General features: G+C 62.1%; 2 protein-coding genes across 2 annotated transcripts; both read right to left on the reverse strand.

Moving 5' to 3' along the window:
- Positions 1-2120: 2120 nt before the first annotated feature.
- Positions 2121-8685, reverse strand: LOC128972529 (collagen alpha-1(I) chain-like). The gene is made up of 7 exons (XM_054388566.1): positions 8668-8685; positions 4994-7465; positions 4743-4910; positions 4503-4698; positions 4369-4434; positions 3043-3179; positions 2121-2216 (listed from the first exon to the last, which is right to left on the reverse strand). The coding sequence occupies exons 1-7, from the start codon at positions 8683-8685 to the stop codon at positions 2121-2123; spliced, it is 3153 nt and encodes a 1050-aa protein (XP_054244541.1).
- Positions 8686-15922: 7237 nt separating this feature from the next.
- UTP14A (UTP14A small subunit processome component) lies at positions 15923-20346 on the reverse strand. The gene is made up of 14 exons (XM_054388567.1): positions 20287-20346; positions 19918-19982; positions 19616-19680; positions 19365-19507; positions 19104-19259; positions 18868-18987; positions 18693-18787; positions 18460-18583; positions 18301-18378; positions 17535-17889; positions 17031-17446; positions 16771-16958; positions 16600-16699; positions 15923-16282 (listed from the first exon to the last, which is right to left on the reverse strand). The coding sequence occupies exons 1-14, from the start codon at positions 20344-20346 to the stop codon at positions 16019-16021; spliced, it is 2229 nt and encodes a 742-aa protein (XP_054244542.1). The 3' UTR covers positions 15923-16018.
- Between the last annotated feature and the right edge of the window lie 545 nt (positions 20347-20891).

Below are 20891 nucleotides of genomic sequence, written 5' to 3' on the forward strand. Positions count from 1 at the left end.
TGGCAGGACAGATGTGTCGGGAAGGAATCACAAGGGCCCTTCTGTGCCCCAGGGGACGGGGGACATGTACGGCTGCACGTTGTGGCACAGGAGCTGCAGACGAGCTGGAGCCTCCAAGCAGCACAGAGCCAGCGTGCACCCAGAATGGGGCTGGCAAGGGACAAGTGATAGCAGGGTGCAGGAGAAGCTGGGAGAAGCAGCATGATTTAGTACCCAGGCAAAAGCTGGTCAAGAGAGGAGGCACAGCAGCCACGAGGAGAGAGCCAGAAGGCCACAGCAACAGATAGACACTGTTTCACCAGTTCTTGGCCTCTCTCCTCCACGGACAACATGGGACACATGCCAAAGACAGGCAGTTCACAGGGAACGAAGGAGAGGAGAGGAAAAGAATCACAACTTCAACTGAGAGAAGGGGGGAAAGACAACAGAAGTGAAGGACCAGTGAAGGAGCCAGCATCCTTAGGAAGAAGTGGCTCAGTAAGTTTATGGAGCTCTGCAAGGATGATCAGGCTCTTGCTGCAACATGGACGTGGAGAGAGCAACCATAGCCTCCCAGCTCCAAGCCCACCTGCAGCAGGGCTGGCATGAGGAGGCCAAGCACATCTCCCATCTATACCGGTGCAGCAGCAAGCTACTTTACAGAGATGTAATTAAACTTGTAGGAGCCCCTTGGAGAACACAACTAGGGCATGGTTTCATGCCTTGCTTCCAGTAGAAGATGTTGAAGCCCTTCTCTCCCATCACCTCTTCAATTGTGTGGTGTCCAAGTAAACTTGACCAGGGAGCTGATCCCCACTTTTTTTTTTTTTTTTTTTTGGAGGGGGGATGGTTTTTTTTCTCTTGGCTGGCTGAGTTTTAACCCATCTTGGCTCCTCAAGTAGGTTCACCAAGAGGGAGTGAGGGCACAGCCTGGCACAGAATCGGCTTAATCCACCACGTCTGCCAAAGGAAGTGTGTATGAAACCACAGTCTTCTTTTGATTTAGCTAACTAGGTGCCCAGCCAATTCCAATTAATTCCAAAGGAAACTCCTTTAGAAGGAAAGAAGAACACCACCACCACAGCCTTCGGCGTGGAGAAGCTCGTCGGCTGGTAGTGAAGCTCCTTCACCTCTCAAGCTCCAAGAACTGCGAACAGGCAAGATGCCAAACATGTTCACCTCCAGAACGAAGAGAGATTTGCAATGAAGCCAATGTGGTGAGTTAAAAGAAAGGGCTTTTTGTTGTTGTTGTTGTTGTTGATTAAGGCAAATCCTCCCATCGTCTGCAAAAGGAAGGGATGCTGCTGTTCAAAGCAGGCTCAGAAAAGCCAAGCAGAAGATGTTTTCCCTGCAGTACAAGCAGGTTTTCACTCAGGTTAGTGATGATGTAGCTACACGTGGAAGTTCCCTTGGATTAAGTCAAGAAACTACTGACTCTTCTAAAATACAGCTGATGGAAACAAGTTTCACAGAATCATAGAACATTAGAGGTTGGACGGAACCTCCAGAGATCATCAAGTCCAACCGCCCTGCCAAAGCAGCTCCATCCTGAGATGGAGCTCTTCAGGAGTGGATATTCTCTAATAATTCTCTCCAGACAAATCCCTCTGTACACAGAAGCCCCAGCAGCAACCATCACTTCCACGTGGGGCAAGTGGAGGGTGGCAGGAAAGGCTGCTGCTACCTTTACTCACTGCTCCCTCACAGCACAACAGCATCAAGCTCAAGTCATCTCCACGCTGACCCCTGTTAAATCCCCTCCTGCTCCCTGGCTCTCAGGGATCCTAACTCAACAGGTTACTAACTCAGCTCAATGGGATCCTAGCTCAGCTTGCTCAAGGTGAGGATTCCTACTTCAGCTGCAGTCTTCCACTGCTACTCTACCCCTCACACATCCCATTCCAGCACTGATGCAGCAGAGGAGCAACAAGAGCTATGAAGATTTGGAAGCTATCCCACTAAAGCCCACTCCCCTTCCCAAGCAAGAGTCAAATAAGAGCTCCCTGACCCAACCCAATGCTCAGCTGCTGCTTCTTCTGGCAAATACATCATGCATCTTCTCTGGGCTGCCACCAAATTTTCAGCCACAGGTAAGGAAAGTGGGCTTTTTAGCAGAGGATTCAGGACTGTGGGTGTTTGCCCTAAGAGATGTCACATTTCTGTTGCCACCTGGTCTGACCTGCTTTGGTCAGGTCAGCCAGAGCCATGACCTTCTGCAGCTGGCCACCTCCACAGAACTGCTGGGGAGACCCAGATCCACAGGTACAGAAAGGAGGCTTGAAAGGGGTACAGAAAGAGACCACCTGTGCCAGCCACTTCTTCACACAGCAAATGCATTCCACTTTAGGATCATGCTGCCCTCACACCCACAAAGCTCCTCAGGTGTTTTCCTGCTCTGTACACCTCCAAGTACTAAACCAGCTTAGATCTCAAGTTGCTCACCCTTCCTCTCCCTCATCCCAGCAGCACAGCTACACACCAACAGACCACCGCTGCCTGAGCAGACACGAGGTGATGGGTACCAAAAGACCAACAGCCACCATCCTGAAACCCCTTGACAAGGGGCTTCCCTCTGCCTGGGCTCCAGGCAGGGTTCTCACCTCTGACACAGGCAGGAGAACACTGGCCAAAGGCCCAATGAACAGCATCATGCACCAGTACCAGGGTTCCCTGGCCAGCTCCAGAGACCCCAGCATGGATCTCCTTGGTGGCCAGCTCCAGAGATCCCATTATAGGTCACAAAGCAATGGACTCGGCTGGGCTCCAGAGCCCTAATGGACACAGAAAAACAGTGCCTCCTTCCATTCCCAGCTGCCACCTGAAGTGGGCCTATGGTAGGAAGGAAGGACAGGGAGACTTCCCAGCCTTAGGGCATCAGCAAGGAGAAAGCCCAGTACATCCTTGTGTGGCAGAAGGTATGGAGGAGGTAGCTGCTTGCCTCCGAGGTGCCACATGGCTCCTTGGGCCGGGAGCATTGCAGCAGGCCAGGGAGATGCACTTTGACCCTGGAACACCCCTACTGCAGACACCCCTGTAACCACCACTGCCAGGGAGCAGCCAGACCTGGAAGGCAGGGTGGGGTTCCTCCTGGATGGCCACGAAATCTAAATCTAGGTCGGGCACTAGGAAGCCAAGCGGGACTCGGAGCACATCCTGCACCCCGGTGACATCGATGGCAGTGGAACGCGGTGGCACGTGCCCTGTGGCACCTCAGCAGGGCTGGGATGGGCCAGGAGGACACAGCTTGCACCAGGAGGAGTGGGCTCCTTTGCCTGTGAGAGTTTGTTCACTTTAATCTTCGTTGCCATTAGTAACACAGGCAAGAAATTATATTTGTTGCTCTCTGTGGCTGTCGGGCGTCCATTTGAGGTGCAGAGGTCCAGAGTGAGTGCCAACACTGAGTCGCCCAGGGTGCCCTAAGTAGAGGTTTGGCTCTGAGCACTGCTCCACAAAACCCCTTTAAGGCAAAAAAAAATGCTCACAAAAAAAAAAAAAAGAAAAAAAGAAAAAAAAAAGTGAATAAAAAAATTCAGCTTAGAATATCACGATGGCCCTCTTGGAGGACTCACAGTGGGCATGATGAGCAGGGAGGGGAAAAAATTTGAGTAGAAAACTGGGGGGAAAAAAAAAGGAAACAGTTTATCTTGTGTTACTGCTCAGGGAGAGGTCAGAAACTAGCAGAACTGGCCAGGATCAAGCAGGCTGGATGAAAACCCAGCAGGGCCATGCCAGGCCAGCAGCAGAGCCCTGCAGAGGGTGATGCCACCTGAGCTGGGTCTGGATGCCCCGCTGCCGGCACCGCAGCCCCGCTGCCGAGCCGAGCCTGGCTTTGCCTCCACGCATTTGCTTAAGCTGATTTAAAGCCACAGTAACACCGCAGTGCTCGGTGGGCTGGCAGGGAATCAGGGGAAATCCCGCCCTGTTTCGGGGGTAAAAAAAGAAGTTTGGTGCAGAACAGGTATCCATAATTTAACAATCAGATGGAGGGGGCTGGTGCTGGATGTCCCAAAACTCCTGCTGACCCAGTCAAGCAGGCTGTCCCCACGGAAGCCATTGTCACCTATCTTTAAGGGGTGAAAATGAGCCACTAAAGGTGGATAAGGGTAAAAAAATCTGTATCTAGGAAAGTGTCATTGCCCACAACCTTGCGACAAGCACATGGCACCCCCTGCCCCAGAGAACCTCTGGCAGGGCACAGCCCAGGACCCCAAGGGCAGTTTCCCCTGAAGGCCAAGCCACGCTGAAGCCTGGTGCCTGAAACCCTCCCCAGACGCCGGTGACAGCGACAGGCCCTCGACAGGCACCAGGCAAACGCCAGCTGACCCCGGGATCCGCCAGAGCCAGGCGATGCTCAAGTCAGGGCAGGGAGGGCACAGCCAAAACACCCACCGGGGCTGCGGGGGGTACGGGCGGCACCGGCTCGGCCCTCGCCAGGATCCCCCAACACCGGCAGGGCTGGAGGGAGGCAGGGAGCGGTGCTCGCCCAGGAGCAGGAACCCATGTCCCCTTCCTTAGAGACTGGCAGCCCTTCTCCCGGTGCCGTTCCCGGTTGGCTGTGCCCTCGCTGGGATGCAGGCTCCGCTGCTGCTCGCCGGCAGTCAGCGAGGAACCCTCCGAGCATCGAGGCTGCACCGAAGGAGTTTTGGTTTCCTCCCCGGTGCGGGCAGCAGGATCCGCCTCCTCCTCCGCCTCCCGTCCGGTCCCGCAGCTTCCCGACCACTACCGTGGGCACTACCGGGGTGGGGGGTTCCGGCGGCCCTCACCGACCCCGCCATGGGCTCGGAGCGGCCCGGCCCGATCCTGGGGCTGGGACCTTCGGGGGATGGGGAAGATCCCCCGCTTGAACCCCCTCCCATCCCCACGTCCAGCTCCCCGATCTCCGGCCACTGCGGCCGGGCCGGGCCGGGCCGGGCCGGCCAGCGCAGGGCCGCCTCCCCCCACAACGTCGGGACACGCTGCCCCGGTGCCTCACCCCAGCGCCCGGTAGCCCTCCCGGGGCCAGGCCCCACGTTGCCGGTTCCCGCAGCACCCCCACCGGCCCCGGTGCCCACCCCCAGCTCAACAGTTGCCCCCGGGGCCGCTCTCCAACGGAGCTGCTGCCGCCTCTCGTCCCGCAGCCCCCACGCTGCCACACCGGGGCAGCCCCGAACATGGAGGTGGCGACGGCGGCGGCCGCGCTGCCCCCGGGGAGGGCTCTTCCGCCATCGCCCGGCGCTGCTGCTGCTGCTGCTGCCGCTGCCGGTGCGGCCGGGGACGGCCGGCTCCGTAGGGGCAAGGCTCGAGCCACACCGCTAAACTCCGCGACTCCCGGGGAGTCCCGCTGCTGTCGGCCGCCGCCCCGCCCCGCCTCGCCCCGCCGCCCCGGGACCCCCCGCGCCGCCCTGGGGAGCGGCAGGTGCCACCAGTGCCGGTGCCGGAGCCGCCACCGCGCCAGGCAGGGCAGCAGGCACGCCGCGCCGTCGCGGGGCAGGGAACGGAGCCCGCCGTCTGCCCGCCCGTTCCGCCGGCCCGACGCTGTCAGTGGCCGCCGGTCCCGCCGCTGTCCCGACGCAGGACGCTGTTCTCCCGACCCCCCCGCGACGCCATCCCCGGGGGTGTCCCGGGACCGTTTCCATGGAGACCCCGTCCAGGCGGGGGGGTGGGGGGTGGGGGGGTGTCGAGCCGCCCGTTCCCCTCCGCTTTCCCCCCTAATCCCCCCGCCCCACCGGTGGGTGTGGGGCTGCGCGGGTCCGGGGTGCCCGGGCAGCGGGGGCCGGGCGTCCGGTTGCGGGTCGGTGGGGCGGAGGACAGGAGGTTGTGTGTGTGTGTAAGGATCACGGGGGGACCCGGCGGACACGCACCTGCTTCCCGAGCCGTGCGGGCGGCGGCGGGGGCGGCGGGCCGAGGCGGGCCCCCCTGCCCGGGTGGCGGGTCGGACCCTGGGCGCTGCGAGCGGCGGTTCGGCGGCGGCGGCGGCGGCGGAGACACTGGCAGCGGCAGCCGGAGTGTGAGGGCGAGAGCGAGCCGCCGCCGCGGCGGCTGACGGGAGCTGTAGTCCGGTAACGACGGACCGGCCGTTCGGCGACCGGCCCGGGGGACTGCGGCTCCCGGCGTGCCGTGCGGGGGCCCTGCCCGCGCGGGGGGGGCCGTGCGGAGCCAGCCGAGTCCGGAGAGGGAACGAGCGAACGGGGAGGGAACGGGAGGGAGGGGGCTCCGCGCCCGGCACAGCCCGCGGGTGGGGGCGCGGGGGGGAGGCCGCTCCCGCCCGGGGAGGGGCCGCACGGCTCTGGCGGACGGCACGGCACGGCTCGGCTCGGCTCGGCGTGGAGCGGAGCGGAGCGAAGCGGGGGGAGCCCCACGCAAATACACACATACACACCGACCCCGCGCCGGGGCACCAGAGCCCGCACCGGGGAGAGGCGCTGGCTCCGCACCGGGGGGAGGAGGAAGGCGGGGGCGGGCGCTCGCTCTCTCCACGCCCGGACACAGTGGCTGGGCAGCGGGCAGCGCTGGACGGGCAGCGAGCGCGGAGACCGCAGCCCCCCGTGCCCGCAGCCCCCCGTGCCCGCAGCCCTGGTGTACCCCTGGGCTCACAGCCCCGCCGGGCCGGGTCAGGCCGGTGGAGCGGGCACGGTGCCGCTTGCCCGGTCGAGGTGGACGCGGGGCCGCGATGGCGCTGGGTGTATAAACCATCCCCCCGCAGACCCGGACCCGGTGCTCGATGCCCTGCCGGGTGGGCAGCGCTGCGGGGCGGGGGCAGCTCCGGGCGGGGGTCGATGCGCTTCCTCCGCGCCATGCGGGGCACGGTTCGGCTCGGCACGGCACGATACGGCACAGCACAGCACAGCACGGCTCGGTGGCTGGAAGTTTCTGACCGGCCCTCGCCGGCAGCACCGGGCCCCGGAGGCCCGGCGGCCGCCGCACCCCCTGCTCCGCCGTGCCCGGAGCGGGGCGGCCCCGGTGGTTGCCCGGCCTCGCCCCCGGCCTGCTCCGGCCCGGCCGCCTCGCCGGGCCCGCCCCGGCAACTGACAGCCTCGCCCGGCTCGGTGCTGCGCCGACAGCGGGCTCCGCACGGGGCCTCGGGACCGCCGGCCCCGCCGCCTGTCCCCGGCTCGGCCTGTCCCTGCGGCCGGTTCCCGGTGCCCCAGCCCTGCCACGCCGCCCAGGGCTGCCCGGCCCTGCCCGATCCCGGCGCAGGCACCGCCCCACTGCCCTCGCCTCTGCCCCGCTGCCCGGCACGGCCGCTGCCCCCGGCACGGCCCCGGCCCCCGCCCCCGCTCTCGCTCCAGTCTCTCGCCCCGGACTCTCGCCCCGCTCCGTTACGGGGGTCTGCGGGGGAGGACGGGCAGCATGGGCTTGACCCATCAGCGGGACGAGGCAGGGCCCGTCCTGCCCGGGCTGAGCTGGCACAGGGGTCACGGTGCCACCGAACGGGGACGGGAGGGAGGCCCCGGGGCCAATCGGGAGGGGACTGGCACTGGCGACGGGTCAGGGGCCAGGGGCTGCCCTGGAAATTCGGGACCACCTCAGGGGCAGGACCCCCGGGAGAGCTGCGAGGGACTGGGTGCACAGTGGGTGCTGCAAAATGACCACCCCCAAGCCCGTTTTGAGTGCCAGGCAAGCTCCTGGACCCTCACCACAGAGAGGGGTTCTGGGACCAGTGCCCATCTCCTCCCTTGTATTTGGGCCATCCAATACCAAAGTCCCTCCTGCTGTGTCCCAGCACAGTGCGTGCCATGCAGGAGTGACCCTGCAGGAGTGGGACCATGATGTCCATATAGCTGGCACATGCCAGATGACACCTGCACCCTGGTGTCATCTGCTGATGCCAGGAGTACCCTCTGCAGCCTCAGGACCAAACCTTCCCTCTGCCCAGGAAGGGGAAAAGATGCAGAACCATGGAACCATGGAGTCATGGCATCACCGAATTATGGTTTGGCTTGGAGGTGCCCATTGGGATCATCAGGTCCAACCCTTACACTTCCCAAAGGGCCAAGCTCTGCATTTTGGTTGGGAAGGCCGCAGCAGCTTTGGGCAGGATGCAGCCTTGGGCAGGACACAGCTCCTTGTCCTTTTGGGGTGTCCTCCAGGGGCAGTTCAGGGCCTGGGGCTGCAGCAGGGTGGTGCTGGGTGTGTGGATTTAGCCAGGTTTGGTCCTTGCAGAGGTGAAATGCCAGGGGCAGTGCCAGGGGAAAGCAGAGGGCAAGGACTGAGCATAGGCATGATGGGAGGAGGGAACTCTTCTCCTCCATTACCTTCTGCCTGTTGCCTGCAGCCCACTCATGGGCACAGCCCATGCTCAGAGCTGTTTGGAGCAATGGAAGCCAGGTTGACACAGCCCTCCACCGGCACATGTCTTGCTCTGGCCACATCAGGACCTGCCTTATTTGCATCCTGGTGCAATTAAAACCAGGCAGTTTGAGTGCCAGCCTCACCCTGCAGCCAGCCTCACCCCACCCCTCCAGGAATGGCACCTGGGAATGCTCCATCCCACTGTCACCTCCTCCAACCACGCTCTGCTCCTGCCCGGGTTAACCGGACCCCAATGAAGGTTGGGCACCTTCACAGGAGCACAGCTTGCTCCCAGGGGTGTACAACGTGGTGCTGAAACATCCTGCGGCACTGAGCTTCCTGCTCTGGGGAAGTCTGGGGAAGAAGGAGCATCCCTGGCAGGGGAGTGTGGTTAAACCTCATCAGCCATGGACTCACCTGCAGAGAGGCCAACATGGGTCATCCATTGATGGGTACTGTGAAAGCACGACTGGGCACACTGGCCAGTGACCTCCCAACAGAAAAGGGCTTGGCCATGGGTGGAGCTGGAGGCTCAATCCCAAGGACGCATCTTCTGGGAGCCTGGCTGCCCCTGGTTGCTGCCCTGCCTCAGTGTTCTCCTCCTCACTGCTTGCCTGGGCAGCAGGACTCTGCCAACCTCCACAGGTCTGATGGCACCCAAGTGCCCTCCAAGTGCTCAGGGAAGTCACTGGATGAAAGGACTGCAGTGATCTCTGCCTGCTGTGGTCCCCTGGGCCATTGGTGCTGAAGGTTTCAGATCTGACCTGGCCTGCAGCTGATGTTCCTGCTGGTTTTGGTACACAGCATGCTCTGATCACTGCCTGGTCACCCATGAGGAGACCTTAACCCCTTGTGGGTACTGTTTTGGTCTCCCTGCCCATCCCTCTCCAGATGCACTGATGAGGCAGGAGATGCAAACATGTCTCTGCTTCAGCAGGATTTTTCAAGAGCCTCCTTCTCCTGCAAGCTGGTAGAAGCTGGTGGCAGTGGAAGCTGTAGCTCCTGAAGCCAGGAGAGGAGTGATGGAGGTGACATCTCATGCCCGATGTGATGATGGGGATGACCTTTTGTGACAGGACAAGGGGTGATGTTTTAAACTAAAAGAGGGAGATTCAGACTGGAGGAAGGGAGAAATGTTTGACATTGAGGTTGGGGACAGCCTGGCCCAGGTTGCCCAGAGAGGTGGGAGATGTCCCATCCCTGGAACCATTGCAGGTCAGGTTGTTTGGTGTTCTGAGCAACCTGCTCCAGTTGCATGTCCCTGCTGACTGCAGGGGGTTGGACTAGCTGGCCTTTAAAGATCTCTTCAACCTAAACTATTCCCTGATTCTCTGCCATGATTAACTGTCTACACCATGAAACAGGGTGGTCCTGCACTGGACTTGCCAGCTTCAGAGCTTGGCCATCACTGGGAAGATGGAGTTGTGGCCAAGAAACCAGCCCTGAGGCTAAGGAGGGGGTTTCCTTTTAGGACAGATGTTCACTGGCACAGACCTTGGTGGACACTCTCTGGGTTTCTTGGGGCTTTTCCTTCTGTTCTGAAGAAGGAGCCTGTGTGCTACTCCATCCATGGTGGGCAGACACCTCCCCTGGGATTTGCTGGCGATGAGAGGTGTCATTTGTAACTGCAGACCTTGTCTCCCCGCTTTCCATGGGTCATCCACACCCTGACAGCAAACACTTCTGGAGCATGTTTAAAGGTGCAGCTACAAGATGGCAGCGTTGTTGGAGCAGCTGCCTCCCTCTGCCTGCACAAGAGGAAGGCCACAATTCCTGCTGGGGACATGGTGGGCCAGGCTGCTGCCCATCGTTGTGCTGTGTCACCCCTCTTCCTTCAGCTTCCCAAAGAGGACATGTGATGGAGTCCCACCTCCTCAGAGGTTGAACTTTGGCCCACTGGGGCCAAACTGATGCTGCTTCTGTGTTGGAAAGGGGGGGTTCATGATTGAGGCGTTGGGCTGCTTCACCTTGGATTTCCCACAGGCACCACAGAGAGCTCAGGGCTGGCATCTTCTTCCCCACGGAGGGGTTCTTGGAACTGGCTGGAGAACTGCGGAGAAATGACACATTGCCTCGGTGAGGGATGCGGCTTGGGCTCTGCTGCCCTCCTCCTCCTTAGTGTCTCCAGCAGAAGCCCTGGGCTGGGAGAACACTGGGATGACTGGGATGGGATGCCGGGGGGAAACCCTGCTCTGCCTGGGGGCAAAGCTGGTAGCTCGGGCAGTGATAGAGAGGAGGGGGATGAGCTGAGCTGGGGTGCCAAGGGGAGCAAGAGGCGGGAGTCTGGCAGGGTCGGAGGGCTCCCCGCAGGAAGCCCTGGCTCAGTTCCAGCCCTCTCCCGAGGTTCCAGGGAGCGGCTCGAGGTAGGCAGAACCGGGCCTGCCCCTGCCTCCTACCCTCCGGCTCCGTTACCGTCCGTCTCCAGCTCCCCCGGCTTCATTACTGCCCACCCTCAACCCCCCTACCCCGCCCACCCACCCCCCCCCCGCTCCGTTACTGTCCATCCTCAACCCCCCCGGCTCCACTCCTGTCCATCTGCAGGCCCGACCCCCAGGTCCGTTTCGGAGCCGCCGAGAGCTCCCGGTTGTGACCGCAGACAAAGAGACGGTGTCAGCGCGGCTCCCGCCGCCTCCGCCGACCGGAGCTGGGAGACGCCGAAAGCCCCGGGAGCGACCGAGCTGGGGGCGGGGGGGGGCCTTTGCAGCCCCCGGGAGCCAAAGGCCGAAGCGTTCACTGGTGCCCAGCCGCGGGCATCGCCCCCGGCTCAGTCGCAACCCCTTCCCCGGAGGGCCGAGGGGGACGCGGGGACAAGCGGCGGCATCTCGGGGCCGGCCTTGGCTCGGGGCAGCGGGGGAAGGTCGGGCCAGGAGCGGAGGCAGCGGGGTCGCGGGGCACGGAGGGGGCGGAGGCGGAGAAGGACGGCGGGGGCTGGGTCGTCTCCGTGTCCCCCGCGGGCACCGAGCGTGTCCCGGCGGCGCTTCCCGCTCCGCGTCGGCCGGCAGCGGTGAGGATCCGCTGCGAGCTCCGCCGCCGCTGCCAACGGCCGGGACTGCTCCTGAGCAGCGGCCCGGGAACGCGCACCCTGCCCATGTCTGTCTGTCCTGCCTCCGCTCACCTCCGGCACCGCCCCAGACCTGCGCCTCTGGGGCCCCCCGGGAGCTTTCGGTACTGCGGCTCTGCCAGAGACCTGCCAGGGACTCCCTGCCCTGAGGTGCTGCTGGTTTGGGGCTCGGCTGAGCTGTTTGTCCCAGTGTGGGGATCCGGTGCAGTGTCCCCCTCCCTGCCGCGTGCCCTTGGCATCCTTCTCTGTGCCCCACTCCCTGCCTGGTGCCCCTGGCACAGGTCATCCTTCCCTGTGCCCCCTTCCTGCCTGCTGACCCTGGCATCTTTCCGTGGCCCAAATGTGCCCAGCAGCTGCAAGGCGGCAGCTGGGACAAAGTCGTCAGAGGGACATGGGTACCTCCTCCCTCTTCTACTCAATCAGCTGGGGACAGACAGGGACCTATCACCTCCAAGAGACCCAGAATATGACAGCATGACCCAAGCGGGTCCCCACTCCAGATGGGTGACAAGGATGGCATCTGCTCCAGCTCCAGCAACTCTTCAAAGCTGGCAACTGCTCATATCTCAGCACCCACCACCCAGCTCGGAGTGGGAAACAGTTGAGTGCCACCACATGCCACCCTGGGAGCCACCACGGGCCCTGACCACCCAATACCCACAGAATAGCCCCACTGCGGGTGCGAGGGTCCCGGCTACGGCATCTCGGTGGAGATCTGCTCAGGTTGTGCCGTGCTGGATCCGGCATCTCCATGGAAACCCTCCCGCTCAGGCTGTGCGGGCTCGGGAGATGCCATCTCCACGGAAACGCGGCTGGGCAGGCCGGGATGCGCCGGCCGGGCACCGGCTGCCCACGGCAGAAGGGTTGGGTGTGCCCGGGGCACCCCTAGCTGCGGGGTGATGGAAGGGAGATGGACACACCCCGAGGCCAAAGGGTACCAGAGGAACAGGGGACAGAGCGCAGCCACCGTTATCCCTGGCACGGGCACAGGAAGGATAGGGAACTGAGGGCAGTTCTGTGCCCAAAATACCAACACAAAGCCTGCCTCCCCTGCCCCATCCTCTCTGCACAGTGCCACGGGTGGCTCTGCAGGGCTCACCCCCTCTCCCAACCCAGGACTCAGCCCGGTCCATTCTAGGGTGGGCATTTCCTATGCCATAGGGGCCAGAGGTATTTAGGGTTACCAAAAATCTCCAATGCCACTCAACAAGGGTGCAGGACCCCAGTGACAGCTGGGAGGGCCCTGGGATGTCCCTGGTGTCCATGCTCAGGTCCTACAGCATGGGAAGCTGGAGGGCTGAGGTCTCACCCTCAGAAATAGCCCAGATGAAATATTTCACAGGTTATTTATAGCCTGCATAGAAAAAAAAACACCAAACAACAACAGACAAACAACAACAACAACAAAAAACCCAAGCAACCACCCCCATCCCCCCCCAACTCAACAGCAAAAGGCTTTTTGATTTTAAATCTGCTTTTTTCCTTCGATCAGCTCCTGCTGCTCTCCAGGACAGTGGGTGCAGGGCCACTGCTGCACCAACAGCTCTGTGGACTCATCCATCAGCTCTCCCCAGCCAGGTCCCTGCTCTGGGGTGGCTCTAGGGGACACCAGCAATGGCTGTGCCACCTCCTTGGAGCAGCACCAAGCCCAGGCACACTACATCAGGAGAGGCGCAGCCCCGCCAGCTCCTCCGGGTTGTGTCACCCATGGGTGCTGCCCAGGCTGGGCTCTCCCCGTGGTGGGAGCTCTGGGCTGGGATTAGCCATCGTTCCCTGCTGGCACCGAGAGCAGCTCGGCCGCCCTCGCCGCGGCTGCCGGCTCTGTAAGCTGGGCTTTGACGTAGCCCGGAAAGTAGGCCAGTAAGAGCAAACTGCAGCCACTCGCCGCTCTCTCCAGGGACGCGTGGCTGGCGCGGCCGTGGGAAGCCGTGCGCGCTCCCACCGCCGCTTACTCGGGGGGCGGGGGTCTTCTCCCGGCACTGCAGTGCCTGCTGCCCACCGACTCACACTTTGCGTGGCCAAGATGCTGCGCTGCCAGGCTGGAGCATGCCACGGGAAGGGATCAGCCTGGGAAGTTCCCATGGGGAGCTGGTCTCCATGCCAGGGTATCCCCACACCCTTTCTGCCCCACTATACAGCAACAAACCCCTCCGCCAGGGGTTCCCCCAGTGACAGCTCCTCATTTCCCCCTCACCCCGGTCGTCCTCAGCATACCAGACCTGGAACTGTTTTGTAATTAAATCTCCGAGTGCTGACGTCCCCACGCCCAGCAGTTTTATTCCTGCAGGGAACTCAGAAGGACAACAGCAGCTCTAGAGAAGCTGTCCCAGCAACCTGGAGGGGCAGCACCAGTGCCCCACTGTGTCTGGGTCCCCCAGCTCGCCCCTAGTAGCTCACACTGATGCTTTTTGTGTTCATTTTAGAAGCATCTCTGGCTACTGGGAGCCCCAGTTCAAGCCCAGTCCAGCCCAGCGCTGCCCTTGTTCACAGGATGAGGCACATCCAATTCTCCCAGCTGGTGAGCATCAGCCACATTCATGCCACCCACCAGCCCAGACTTAGCGTGGGGCAGCCTGCAGACCGAGGGGACACAATACAGCAGGTCCCAAGCTTCAGGTAGTCCCAGGCTGTGACAAGCTGCAAACCCACGTGCTCCAGTAAGACCTCAGCTGCTTTAAGATCTGGTGGCCTCGGTCCTCTGCAGGATCTGCACCCCAGGAACGGTCTGCTCTGGTGCCATCATCACCCCAGCCCCGGTGGGGAGCATCTGGGGCAGCAGAAGACAGCTCTCTGCTGTCCAACATAGGAACAGAGAGCACAGGGGTGCACGGGGCCCTCCATCCTTGCAAACAGCCCGAGGCTAGCTCTGCTCTGACTTACGGTGGGTCTTCAGCCCTCCCAAGACCCCTTCCCAAGCCCAGGGCTGGGAGCTGGGCAAGTTGGTCTGGGTGCCAGGACGCCCCATTGCACCCAGTCAGGCACCACCCCAGGGATGAAGGAGGCAGGCAGAGCACAGGGTTTGGCAGACGAAGGAGGGTCCCCCCTCGAAGACGCACAAGGACAGCGGTGCCACGGGGACGCGGCTGTGCCCAGGGCTGTCAGGGGGCAGGTGGAAGTGTGGGCAGAGGGGCTGCGCCTATCTCCAGCGCCGGGGGCACCTTAGCTGAGACCAAAACAAACAAGACCCTCCCGGGACAGCCCCGGGGGCCGGGGCGAAGGTTTCCCACGGCTCCAGGGCAGGCAGGGGCGGCGGGAGGCTGGGCCAGGAGCGGGGGCCACCAGCCCACCGAGGGGCTGGTCTCGGCTCGGAAACGCTGCCTCTTCCTCTCTTTTTCTTGTTTCTCTCAAAGCCCTCCGGCGCCGCCCGCAGCCCCCCCCGCTGCCGGAAGCCCCCAGGCTGGGAGTGAGCACAGCTTGGGGTGCCCGCGGAGGGGACGAAGAGCATGCGACAGCCCCAGGCATGGGCAGGGCACACGCAGCTCCCACTTCCCTGGGAAAGGTGCCAGCAGCCCGAGCAGAAGGGCCCTGTCTAGGTTTGGGGGGAGAGTGGCTGCAGTGCCAACCTGGGAGGAGGCAGCCCTGGCACAAGGGATTTGGCTCTAGCTCCTTCACTCTGTTTGGCAGCAGCATAGGAGCCATGGGATGAGAAACCTGGGGGGTTGGGGGGTGTCAGTGCCCATTCCTGCTTCTCCTCAAGGCTCTGGCACCTCACCCACTGCAGAGCAGAGCCTGGGGGCAGGATTCCACAGGAGGAATAGAGCAGGGAGGCTGTACAGGGGGCAGAGCCAGCTACCAGTGTGGGGAAGAAGAGCAGCACCCACTTTAGATCTGGCACCCGCCTTTCAGAGCCCTTCTCCAGCTCATAGGGTTGATTAAACTAGGGCAGAAGGTAGTGGGAGCTGGGAGTGGACCTGAGGAGCAACACCCAATGGTGAGGCTATGAGAAAGCTCCTTCAGCCAAGATTAAAGGTATTTAGGTAAGGTATAGAATCATGAAATGGTTAGAAGAGACCTCTCAGATCAGAGTCTGATCATTAACCCAAGCAGTGCCAGGTCAGCACTAAAATCATGTCCCTCAGCACCACAGCTCCAGGAACGGGGACTCCACCACTGCCCTGGGCAGCCTGGGCCAGGCCTTGACAATCAAGGGAAGACATTGTTCCTCATGTCCAAGCTAACCTCCCCTGGGGCAACTTGAGGCCACTTCTCCTTGTCCTGTTGCTTGTTCTTAGCTCCAACCTCCCGTTGGGGAACTGTAGAGAGCCAGAAGGTCTCCCCTGAGCCTTGTCTCGAGGCTGAACAACCCCAGTCCCTGCAGCAGCTCCTCACCAGCCCTTTCACCAGCTTCATTGCCCTTCTCTGGGCCCTCCCCAGCCCCTCAACACCCTTCTTGGAGTGACTGGCCCAGAACTGACCCCAGTACCCAAGGTGTGGCCTCAGGAGCGCCCAATGATCCTGAGAGTGTTGCATATCAAAAAGGGGAGGTGAAAGCAAAAGCCAACGGCCCTGAGGGAGCACCAGGGGCTGCTCCAGCCCAGTGCCACTCTCCTAGGCCTGCCTCATCCTTGGGCTGTATCAGGGCAGCCATGCAGACAGGGCAGCCCCAGAGTTTTATTGTGGGGGGGAAGTAGTGGAAGGTAGCAGCCAGCACCAGAAGCTTCTCCCAGTTCCTCCAGTCCCATCCCCTGGGCCACAGAGCTCCTGCGCTCACTTGTGCGGGCGGTTAAAAGGCTGCTTTGGCTCCTTAGGCACCGCTTCCAGCCCCGGCTTGGCCCCGGTGCCCGCTGGGGTGGCTGTGTTGGGGACATCCTCAGCAGAGATGGGCTGGATGATGTGTCCTGCCCGGGTGATGACCCGGGGAGCTGTCAGCTTCTGGAAGGCTCGCTGGGTGTTCCAGGTGGAGCCCAGGGGCGTGCGGATGCTCTGCTCAAACTGCTGGTGCCTCTCGAAGGGGAAGGGCAGCTCGCTCACCTGCGGGCACACAGCAGGGTGGCGGTGACACCCTGCCACAGGCCCCTGGGGGCTGCCCTCATCCCACACTCCCACTGATCCCTGCACAGCACCTCACTCCATCCCTGCTCCTGGCACAGCCTGAGGCTGGCACAGTGGAGTCAGCCATGAGGGGAGCACCCCTGCCAACTCCTCCTCTGCCTCTCTGCTGGCCTCTGGGGTGCCCAAGCTGGACACTTTGGGTAGGGATAAGAGGCAGGCAGCATAGGCAGGAGTCTGGGACAGGTTCCAGGCCAGCCTGGGTGCTGGAGCAGTGGCAGAGCCCACAGGACACCCACCTGATGTGCTGCCGCGTGGATGTTGCGCTTCTCGCTCAGGATAACATGGGGCAAGTGCTGGTCCTTCCTGGGGGGTGCTGGCGGTGGCTTCAGCAGGAACCTGTGGGGCAGGTGGGTGGTCAGGGGGCAGTGTGGGGCTGAGGGGCACTGCCACAGCTTTCCTGCACTCACCTCTTGATTTTCCTGGCGCTGGGCCTCAGCCCGGTGCCTCCCCACTCACCCCAGCCCGGCAGCACCAGGCTGAGCGGCTGTGGCTTCGTGGCCTCCTCTGCCTTGCGCTTCTCCCGACGGAAGTCGGCGACCACATCGTCCCCGGCAAAGGCCTCTGTGATCACCCTTCTTTGGTCCATGCCCCCTTCCTGGAAGGGAAAAGAGTCACCACCCTGTACTGAACCCCACCCTGGGACCAAGGACAGTCCCGTCCTGCTCACCTCTTCCTCCACGACCACCGGCATAATGGGGCACTGGACGTCCTGGGCCTTCCCTGCCAGCACAGCCTGCAGGCTGATCATCTTCTTTTTCTTCTTGGCTGGTGGTTTCTTGGCTTGTTTGTCCCCAGCTCTACTGTCCTCCTGTTGTTGCACTCTCTTCTTTGCTCTGGTGGCTGCTGGCTTCTCCACCCTTGGGGCCACCTCCTGCTCTTCCACAAGCTCCTTGGAGGCCAAAGCCTCCACCTCCTCTATGGTCTGCACCCGTCCCAGCTGCTCTGACAGCAGGATCTCCTCCTCCTGGGCCTGCTGGGGCTGCTCCTCACCTCCTGCAGTGCTCACCTGCTCCTCCTCAGCACAGACAGGGTGGACAGGGCTGGCCCCTGGCTGTTCAAGAACTGCCTCTGTCTCATCAGCACCTACACGTTGAGTGAAGAAGTGATAAAGTCACCTGGGGGCAGGGACAGAGCAGAAGAGCTGCATGAACCTGGGCAGCAGCCTCCTCACCTTGCTCCTCAGGGCTCCCTGCCCGCTGCTGCCGTGCCTGCCGCTTCTGTGCGAAGTCCTGCAGCAGAGCTTCCTCCTCTGACATCTCCTCCTCCTCCTCTTCCTCCATCTCCTCCTTGCTCTCCACAGCACCAGACACCTCCATGTCTCCAGGCCCCTCCTGCACCTCAGGCTCCTGGGCTGGGTTGCTGGGCTTACCCAGCATCCAGGGATTGGCTCCGCTGGCACCAGTGGGAATAGGCATGGATGGGAGGTCCTCAGGGACATCTGCTGGCTCCTCCTCAGGCAGCTCCACCTGTACCTTCTGCATCAGCTCCTTGTTCTTGGCCAGCTGTTCCTGCATGGCTTTGCGGGCCTGGGGGAATCCAGATGTCAGAAACAACATTCCCACCTTCCCTGCCCCACCTCAGCTTCCACAACCCAGATTGGAGACCTTCTTGAGTCCTTTCCATTTATCAAGAGGGTTCTTAAGAAAGACGGGGACTCTGTGCCTATTGTGACAGGACAAGGGGTGACGGTTTGCACTCAGAGGGAGATTTAGATGGGAGAGAAGGGAGAAATATTTGACAGTGAGGGTCCTGAGAGCCTGGCCTAGGTTGCCCAGAGAGGTGGGAGATGCCCCATCCCTGGAACCATTGCAGGTCAAGTTGTTTGGGGTTCTGAGCAACCTGCTCTAACTGCAGATGTCCCTGCTGACTGCAGGAGGGTTGGACTGGATGAGCTTTAAGCTTCCTACTCAGGCCCTACTGTGACCCTGTGATCTCACCTCCATGTCATACTTAGCCATGATGGCCCTGGAACGTGCCCATTTTCCTTTGTTTTGGTGCTTAAGACTCATCCGCTCCTGGGAGCAAAAGGAAGAGAAGCGTCAGGAAAGGCACCTTCACTCGTGGGGCCTTCCCAAGGAGAAGGACAAGAGGAGCACCTGCATCCTAAGTTGCTCCAGCTCCTCCAGCTTGGCCAGGGCAGCCTTGGGGTCCGATTTATGCAGCTGCTCAAACTCCTTCAAGGCTTTGTGCCTCTTGCTTTTCTTCAGGACGCGATGGTACCTACAGCCACAGGGCAGAGTCAGTGAGAGGGAACTTGTGGTGCTGGGGAGGCCTTTGGGGATGCCAAGGATGGGACTCAGCCCTTCCCACCACCACAGCAGAGCCTTACTTCTTGCTCTTGATCCTCTTCTCTCGCCGAGCCTTGGCTTCATAGTAGGACTGCAAAGCCCGAGCCTTCTGCAGCTCTGCGCGCCGCTGCCGAGCCTGCCAGGGAAAGCTAGGTGAGAGCAGGTGCCAAGGAAGAGGTCTCCAGGGGCAGGGCACGGCCGGGGGGAAGAGCTCACCTCCTCCAGGCTCATTGCCTGTAGTGAGGCAGTCTCTTCTGGTGTCAGGAGGGGGTCTGTGATGGGCTGCTTTGTCCTGTGGAGCAACCCAAAGATCTCCTGCTCCAGGGGAGTGCGAGCCTGCTAGGACAAGAGTGACACAGCAAGAGCATGATGAGGAGAGCTGTGAGGACTAGGGGACAAGCTGCAGGGGCTAATGCTCCCCCAGAACTTCCTGGTGCCCCTGGCACACACACCTTCCATGTTGAAGCCGCCTGCTCCAGGGGCACGACTGTAGCAATCTCCTGCTTCAGGGGGAACACCAGCTGCTCTGCCCGCCGGTTCTGCAGAACCACCTCCTGCCACTTGCCCACATCTTTTGAGGTTGTCACATAGGCAGCTTCCCTCACAACCTGCAGGCAGGAGCAAGACAGGAGAGGGATGAGCAGAGAAAGCCTCAAAGAAGAGTCAAGGTGCACCCAGGGGCTCAGCTCCGTGGATTGCCCAGAGCCACTCACCCTTTTCGCCTCCTCTTTACTGAGGGGCAGCTCCACTGCCTTCTTCTGCTTTACTCTGCTCAGCTCTTTCTTCACACTGCCCAGGGCGGATTTGGGTTTGATGGGCTTCAGGAGCTCGGACAGAACCAGCTTCTCCCCAGCACCTATGCAAGGTCCCACACATGAAAGCAGCCTCATTCAGCCCAAAGACTCAGGGCAGGTACTGCATATTGCAATCTATCAGAGAGCAGGAGCTCTGCCCAGGATGTCACCTTTGCAGCTGACGTTGAACTCAGACACCTGCACGCTCGCCTCTGTGCGCTCCGCAAGCTTCCGCCTGAGAAAAAAGAAAACAAATCAAAAAGGTTCTTGTGTCTCCCCCAGTTTGCTTCTCTCCCATTCTGCCTCTGCCACAACTGAGGCAGAAAAGTTGGAGCTACCAGGCAGAGAACCGAGCAGTCTCCCACCCACCTCTTTTCAAAGAGCTCCCGGGGAATGGGGAGGAATCGCAGCGTAGCTGCTGCAGGAGCTCCAGGCATGAGCCACGGGAGCCCCACCGTCACCCCCCACTTACCGCCGTCGTCCGGACAGGGAGCTGACCGCCTCCAGGAGCCGCTGATGACGCCGCTCATCGTCCTCCTGCCCCTGGGACACGAATACACGGTTACCGAGTGCGGCTCGGCTCGGACTGAGCAGCCGGGCAGGTGAGGTGCACAGGCGCGTGTATGGCCTCCAACGAATACCAGAACCGGTGCCTGTTCCCCAGGACTCCGCCACCATCTGGCCTCGCACCAAGCCACGGCCCGCACCTGCCCAGGCGTCCGCCGGCCAGTCCGACAACCTTCCACCGCTTCTGTCCCGGGACGCACGAGTCGGGGGAGCCCCCAGAGCTCTGCCTGCAGCGGCGGAGGCCGCCGGGGGAATCCTGCCTGGGTCCGCTCACCTCATCCTCGCCTTCGCTGGCGCTCACGGCCGCCTCCACACCCAGCCACTCCTCCGCCATCGCGCCGCACACGCCGGGCGAGCCGGAAAGCAGCGCGCGGCACCGTTCCCCCCGAACGACGAGCCGTAAAGTGCGTCGCTTCCGCCCTGCCTGCCGCCGCGCTTCCGCCCGCCCCTCCTGACGTCACGGTTGCCGTGGCAGCGGGGCCGGGAGGCGGAGGATGGGCCGCGCCCCGGCCCAGCAGCAGGAGGGCGTCGGCGCTGCCCGAACGGGCCCGTGCAGCGGAATGGAGTCCCTGCCCCAGCATCCAGGCTCCGGGACTGCAAAACTAAGCGGAGCCGTGTGCGGGGACCACAAATACGGGCGGAGGGAGGGGAAAGGGGGGACCGCGCCCCGCCCCCGGCCACGTGCCGAGCTCCGCCCCGCGGCCCGCCCCCCCTTGTCCCTACCGCGGCGGGGGTGGAACCTCCACGGAGTGACGTCGTGCAAAACCAATGGAAAAGCAGAGAGCGGAGGGGAGTGGAGAAGGGTTCGGCCGGACCAATGGGAGGCGTGGCCCCGCCTCCCCCCTGGGGCGCGGGGCGTGGCGGCCCCTCCCGCGGCGC

The sequence above is a fragment of the Indicator indicator genome, chromosome 17 (assembly GCF_027791375.1).
Source record: "Indicator indicator isolate 239-I01 chromosome 17, UM_Iind_1.1, whole genome shotgun sequence".
In the NCBI taxonomy this organism is placed as follows: domain Eukaryota; kingdom Metazoa; phylum Chordata; class Aves; order Piciformes; family Indicatoridae; genus Indicator; species Indicator indicator.

Coding starts and splice junctions, on each gene's coding strand:
- LOC128972529 (XM_054388566.1), bottom strand. Junction 4,911..4,993: donor TGGGGGTGCTGCGGGAACCG/GCAACGTGGGGC, acceptor TTGTGGGGGGAG/GCGGCCCTGCGCTGGCCGGC. Junction 4,699..4,742: donor CCGAGCCCATGGCGGGGTCG/GTGAGGGCCGCC, acceptor TGCCCACGGTAG/TGGTCGGGAAGCTGCGGGAC.
- UTP14A (XM_054388567.1), bottom strand. CDS start 20,346: ATGGCGGAGGAGTGGCTGGGTGTGGAGGCGGCCGTGAGCGCCAGCGAA. Junction 18,988..19,103: donor AGGCGGCTTCAACATGGAAG/GTGTGTGTGCCA, acceptor TTGTCCTAGCAG/GCTCGCACTCCCCTGGAGCA. Junction 17,447..17,534: donor AGGGAGCCCTGAGGAGCAAG/GTGAGGAGGCTG, acceptor CTCAACGTGTAG/GTGCTGATGAGACAGAGGCA.